The sequence below is a fragment of the Pseudopodoces humilis genome, chromosome 18, assembly GCF_049639895.1.
Source record: "Pseudopodoces humilis isolate 2021_Gansu_Grassland_sample_001 chromosome 18, ASM4963989v1, whole genome shotgun sequence".
NCBI lineage: Eukaryota > Metazoa > Chordata > Aves > Passeriformes > Paridae > Pseudopodoces > Pseudopodoces humilis.
In genome coordinates this window covers 10,720,951-10,727,341 of record NC_142217.1, presented here as the reverse complement: position 1 = coordinate 10,727,341, position 6,391 = coordinate 10,720,951, and the positions used below count along the sequence as shown (strand labels likewise).

General features: G+C 45.3%; 1 protein-coding gene across 3 annotated transcripts; it reads right to left on the bottom strand.

The window, feature by feature from the left end:
- Positions 1–937: 937 nt before the first annotated feature.
- On the bottom strand, positions 938–6,110 carry LDAF1 (lipid droplet assembly factor 1). 3 transcript variants are annotated; one of them, XM_005522940.3, is made up of 5 exons: positions 5,922–6,110; positions 4,531–4,665; positions 3,471–3,639; positions 2,939–3,077; positions 938–1,785 (listed from the first exon to the last, which is right to left on the bottom strand). In XM_005522940.3, exons 2-5 carry the CDS (start codon positions 4,600–4,602, stop codon positions 1,695–1,697), a joined length of 471 nt encoding a protein of 156 aa, XP_005522997.2. In that variant the 5' UTR covers positions 4,603–4,665; positions 5,922–6,110; the 3' UTR covers positions 938–1,694. The 3 variants fall into 3 exon arrangements, with proteins under 3 accessions (XP_005522997.2, XP_005522996.2, XP_014107972.2); XM_005522939.2 differs by lacking the exon at positions 5,922–6,110 and adding an exon at positions 5,649–5,743; XM_014252497.2 differs by lacking the exon at positions 5,922–6,110 and adding an exon at positions 5,455–5,579.
- Between the last annotated feature and the right edge of the window lie 281 nt (positions 6,111–6,391).

The window sequence follows — 6,391 nt, the reverse complement described above, 5'->3', positions numbered from 1 at the left end:
TACTCTATGCTGACCTAGTTTTTTTTCAGCATCTCTGAACTGAAACCCTTCCTCTAGTGATGGCACTGCACAAAAAGCAGCTTCTGGTGAAAGGACATAGTGAGAAGCCTTGCAATGACAGGCTGATAACCATGCAAAGGTCAGGGCAGCAGGAAAGAAACTTCCAAGTTTACTTGCAGGTAACTGAGAATTCACAGTTTTAGCTCCTGCTAAGTGCTGATGACAGAATGGATTATATAATGAAAAATTGATTTTAAAATGCAGAAGGAAATGGTTCATGTTGGGTCAGACTCTGAGTGGGACTGGATTAACTTATTTTAGTGTCTGCTGATTTTGTTAAGCAATGCCTCTTCAGCAGATGAAGGCATAAGGGAAACTGAGGGAAAAGATTCAGCCATGTGCTCATGGATGAGCTGTGCTATAAAGATATTAAGAGTTGTAACTTTAGGCAGGTCTAAGGGCTTTATTGCCCTCTCTTTGGAGGTGCCTCCTGGAAAGCTCTTGCAGGCACCTTGCCTGAGGGTAGGCTGGTTATGTGGCTTTGTAATGTTTGCTGAATTAATGTACCATTAAAATGAAGGTCTCCTAAATCTTCTGGAGATTATTTTACAGCTGAAGTGTGGGGCCAGCTTAGCCTAAGGGCTGAAACTATTACCACCACTACTGTGTGAAGCACATTACAGCTCAGGTAGGCTCTGTGTCCATGTTTTAGGTAAGCAGCAGGTTCGTTCATTTAAAGCTAAATAAAACTAATTTAGATATCTGCATTTCCTTTACAGGCATTGGAAAGGGAGTAATCTGCAGTCTGTGGCTCAGCAGTGTTGGCCATATAAAATACTTTATTCTAGGAGAAAAACTCAGCTCTAAATGTAGCCTTCCTAAAATGAGATGTGAAAAAAATATTTTTACTGCAGAATAGAACAGACTAAGAAGACAATCTAGTTAAACAAACAGCACTTTATTAAACTAATATACTTAGATACTTTCTTAATGCTTAAAAATATAATAGCATTTGCAAAAATAAGAAGTTTAACACACACAAAGTTACAACTGAGAAGTAAACCGGGAAATTTAAATACCTAAACAAGACCTAAGCCTAGCCCTGATATGATGAGGCAATGACAAGAAGGAAAATATCACTTTGGAATAACACAATATCTAAAGGGAGATAAAAGCTTAGATCATGCCATATGACAAACCCACTTTCCCCTGTATAATGAACATAATGCATTGGTGTGGTGTACTCATACTATTCTAACAAAGGTTGTTAAGGCTTACAAATATTTTTCCACATTCAAAACATGTTTCTACTGTTCTGAACTTTGATACTTCTGTATGAAAATGACCACTGCTGTGTACTGGAGAGAATACATTCAGAACTCCAATATCTGAGAAGTCAAATAGCTCCCTCCCCCTTCAGTCTACCTACTTGCTATTGATTTAACACAGTACAAACTATTATTACATCCCCTTACCAGAGTCTGTGGAACATTCCATCATGCACATACACTTAATACTGCACTGCTGCTTCTCAGTTACTCTAAAGATGCCTTTTATAGTGCCAGTGTAAGATGTATATTGATTTTTCTCAGTTTCCAGGAGTACACAGTGGTTGAATGCTTGATGAGTAGACAATTACACAGCAAAGGCTGGACTTGTACAGCTAAGTGCCTATGAAGTGGGGAGAAACCTACTTATTCACTCTTTCCAGTATTGGCAGAAAGATCCAAGACAGGCTGCTTCTGTGGTAAACTTCCATTAACATCTTGCTTCCTTATCTGACCCCTGTGTATATGAGAAAAGAATGGTTTTATTGTCTGTTCTTCCCTAAGACTGTCTTAACTTTTTGCTCAGAAAAGCTGAGCAAAGTGAGATGTCCCGGACAGGTTTACATCTGCTGCTGGTCTACCTAAGCTTCTCTCAAGAGATAGGGGAACATAAAAATAGATGTTTTTATCTGTTTTAACATCAAAGCTGTAGCTCAACAGGGCTGGTGGCTAGGTTGGATTGTGCATTTGGATATGCTATGGAAAATGGAAGTCTTCTGGAACTGGTGGGTGGTGTTGTGGACCTGGCAGCATGCCCTGGAGCTGGGCTTTGCACCATGCTTTTGTCACTCCGTTGCCATCCCAGGCAGCTTTGTGTGTCCTCAAGAGCTGTGCAAACACAGCTGTGCTGAAGGAGCAAACTGAGGGAGCCTAGAAGAGAGCAGCTGTGATTTTTCTTGATCTTCCCTATGCCTCAGTGCTTACTGTGGTTCTTTCCCTGGCAGGTATTTCAGGGGGCCACAGGTGGCACTCCAGCACAGCCTGCTGCTGCCTCCTGCTCTCAGCTGCCTGGTTGAGGCAATACTGACTGAAATAGGCTTCCAGCCCAGAGTCCTGAGAGGCACAACTGCCAACTTGCATGGTGCAGCATCCTACAAAACTTGTTATTTCTATTTTGACCACACTGTCCTTTTTAAGTAGTCCTCTGACTATCCCAAATCTACAACCAATTTTGCTCCCCTACTGTACCAATGCAGGTAAGTAGACACAGCTGGGTCATTATGCAGGAAAAACTGCAAAGGGTTAATCTTCTACACAAATTCTACTTGGCAGTGGATTTTAATGACATTTAAAGTGACACATTGGAGTGAGACTATTTTACTGCCTGCTATCTTGTTAGCACGTTCACATTTAAAGACCATTTGTATTTCCTCTGTCCCAAATAGGATAAAGGGCATGACTTAACACTCATTAGAATACATACTGATGACCAGACATGTGTATTCTGTTTTAAGCCATGAGGGTAGCCCGAGATTCAAAGCATTCAAGAAATATTGTTAAATTAAGTAACAGTAGCTTCTTTAGGGAAAAAAAAAAAAATGGAATAATGAATGCAATAGCACAGTTGCAGAGCTTGAAATCCAAGCATGGCTCAAGACATCCATACTCACCTTGATGCACACCAATAGTTGACCAGAGTTGAAAGTGCAACATAAGAAACACTCAGCACTCCAGAAACTCCCACGGACAGGGCTCCCAGGCCACACAGCACACACAGAAGGGCTATGCCACCTATGGCTATGACAACACCTAATAAAACATCACTTTGTTATTTAAACAAGTCTATGTGCAAATACAAGAGCTGACATTCTACCATAAACCCAATTTCAAACAATTTGGGAAAACCACCTTCCTCCCTCATCTGGCTAGCATCTGTAAAAGCTTTGCATGCTCAAGATAACTGGTTTAGGCATATCCTGCTGTCTGAGATTAGAAAGGAAAATAGGATTTCCCCTGTATAGACTGCACTTAATTAGATTACTATTCTTGTATTAAGAGTTTTACTACTGCTAAGACCTGAGCACTACACACAGAAATCTTCAATTGGTAGGACACAGACTTTCAGAAGGAAGAATTAAAAAGGAAAAAGATAACATGCCTTAAAAGGGAATAGGTAAGTATACCCATGAATTCATACAGTACCTTCCATGACTATCACACCAATACAGGCCATTACAGCTGTTGTAACAATAAAAACCAGGAAAAATCCAACAGGAACAGCTGACACTGCAATAAACATCAGGAGTGATAAGGCAACAAAAGGATGGTCATCTAAATATTGGCCAACACGAGAATTCATAAAGGCAACGACCTGCAGATGAAAGAAAAATATTTTACATTTTTTAAATCTCTTGTCACAGATACCTTTCACAGATCACTGCTACTGTAGTGAACTACAGGTCTGATAGATCTTTCATTAGTCTGCAGCTGGAATAGGGAGCACCTCTTGCCTTGCTGTTTAAAAAGCATGGGGACTTGTTGCAACTTTAGATAATTTCAGAGCAAACATAATTCTACCAACAACAGACATGTTTTTCTTGGACTTCCCAGTTCTATTCTTGCACAAATTATAAAAACAACAAACCTACAAAAAAAGCAACCAACCTTGAAAGCAAGTAAAAAAACAAATCAGTCTAGCCTGCAGCTTTCACTGGGGTCTCAGCAACCATTATTTTGAACTAGACACCTCTATTGGTTAATTTAAAAAACCTGCAACATTTTAAAATGCTCAACTTTTCTTTTATCCATGGCTTAGTAATATCTGGAACCCGCTAATTTATTTGACCTAAGTACAGTGCAGGCATGTATATATCAAAATGTTCTTAAGAATTTAATAATATTACTAGTTGAAATATTTTTAAAGAGGAAGTCATAGCTATACACTAGAATTTTATTGCAGTACTTTCCCTTCTCTTAAGGGAAATATATTGTAGTTTTACAATACATTACATTTTTACAATACAACCATTTCACTAAAATGTCACTCTATCTCAAAGGGTTATGCCATTAAAACACAAAAATGCAGAACAGACTTTGTTTGAACTCTTTCTTGACTGAAGGTGTGGGAGGACAGGCCTTCCCATAGGCCTCACAGTGTTCACTTAAAAAATAAGAAGTGCATTTAAATAAATCAGGGTGTGATATCCTGATAGTTACAAAAGGATTAGCTTTATAGATATATAGAATTACAATTCAGACCCACATTTGCGTTGCTGTGGATGGTCTGCATGATGGAGTGCCAATGCTTCTGTAGTTCCTGCATTTCTTTAGACATGTTATCAATCCTCAGCCACAACGTCTTCTGAACAGCCAGTTCTCACTCAGCCATCCAATTTCCCTTAAAATCAAGGTACAATTAGTAACAGGCTCATACAGATGCTTTTTGAAAACAAAATATTTCTTTTGTATAAAGAGAGAATGCAGGTTTCAGATAAACTGCTACACAGTCTAAAACATTACTTTCACAGAAGCACATCTAATGTAGAGGGCTTGTCTCTGCAAGCTCTTCTGAAATTCCCAGAGCCAAGTAGCAAGATACAGGCAACTCTCACCTTCTTCCATTATAACATTAGTCCAGTGCTTACCCATCAGGGTATTCACTTACCAGTAAAAACATCACTTCTAACCACCTGCATGGACAATTTGTTGCTATGGGTGCTGGGAACCGATAATACACTGATGAGACTTATTTCTGCGTGTCCTTTTGCTCAGCATCGAGAGCATACCCCACACAGCTTCAAAACTCGGCATACTAAGGCAAAATGCTTCCAGATGCTCTGAACATATTTAACTGTGGCAGTATCACGGAAACCTCAGCTCAGCAGTCTCCCAGAAAATTTCCAGCTGTTGTTGCAAGGGGACCCTTAAAAGGGGCAGGTTAGAGGATACATTTTCCTGTTTGCAGCCGCCAGGAGCCAGGGCGCCTATGTCCCTGCTGTGCCCCCTGCCCACACTGTGCGGGCCCTGCTGGGCCCTCGGCATGGTCACACACAGCGGGTGAGCCCTCGCTGCCGGCAGCGCTGGGCAGGGGCCGCCCGCGGGGCGCGCCCGAGCCCGGGCGTTACCTCTGCCACCGCCCGCGGCCTGCACCCGGCACCCAGAACCGCGGCCAGGGCACAGAAATCACCTCCTAATCCCCGCTGCAGCCACTCCCACGAATCAGCGCCGCGGGCGGACAGCCAGTCCCCAGCGTGTGTCCCCCGGAGGTAAGGGGGGGACACGGCCCCGCTCCGCTGGGCTGCCGGGCCGCGGCCCTCCCGCCGAGCCGAGCGGTGCCGGGGCCCCGGCTGGCGGAGCCGGCCCCGGGAATGTCCCGCTCACCTGCGGCTGCCGCCCGCCGGGCCGCGGCCCCGCTCGGCCGCTCGCCCCCGGCTGCCGGGCCTGCCGGGGCTGGGGGAGCGCCGCCGCCCTCCCGCCGCCGCCTCCTCCCCGTGGGGGCCGGGCAGGGCCCGCCTGTGGCGGCGCAGCGCTGCCGTGGGCGTGCAGCGCCCGGGCCGGGCTTCAGAGGCCGCCGGGGCTTGGCGGCCGTGGCTGATGCTCCTCGGGTGTCCTTTCGCGTCCCCCTCGCTGTCCTGCCCTTCACCCCGGCCCTACCTCAGCCGCTCGGTCCGGGCACCCTCATGAGTGTCCTAGAGGTTTGTGTTGTTTGAGGACATGCAGCCTGGAGCTTTTTGGAATGGAGGACGGGAAATGAGGGTATCTGCGCTCCGTGCCGCTGTGGAGGCGTGCAGAGGCTCGTTCGGCACCGCTGCGGTGCCAGCAGTCGCTCCGTGGGTGTCTGTAATGCCACCGTCCCCAGGCTGGCTGGGAGTGTTCAGTCACGCCGAGAGGAGCGGTGGAACAGCCGCTGTGGAACACCTCACCTGGCTCAACCACCTTCCCCCGGCCGGGTTTTTGTTTCCACACGTTCCCACCTTGTCCTGCTGCCTCCAGGTGTTTTGATGCCCACGTGGCAAACCTGTTCGGGGAGACGTGCCCTGTGCGGAGTGATTGCTTTAAGAGTTTAGCTGGGTTTTCGGCAAAAGCAATGCTCCTACAGTGTCTCAGCATGTGCCTGGGACTGT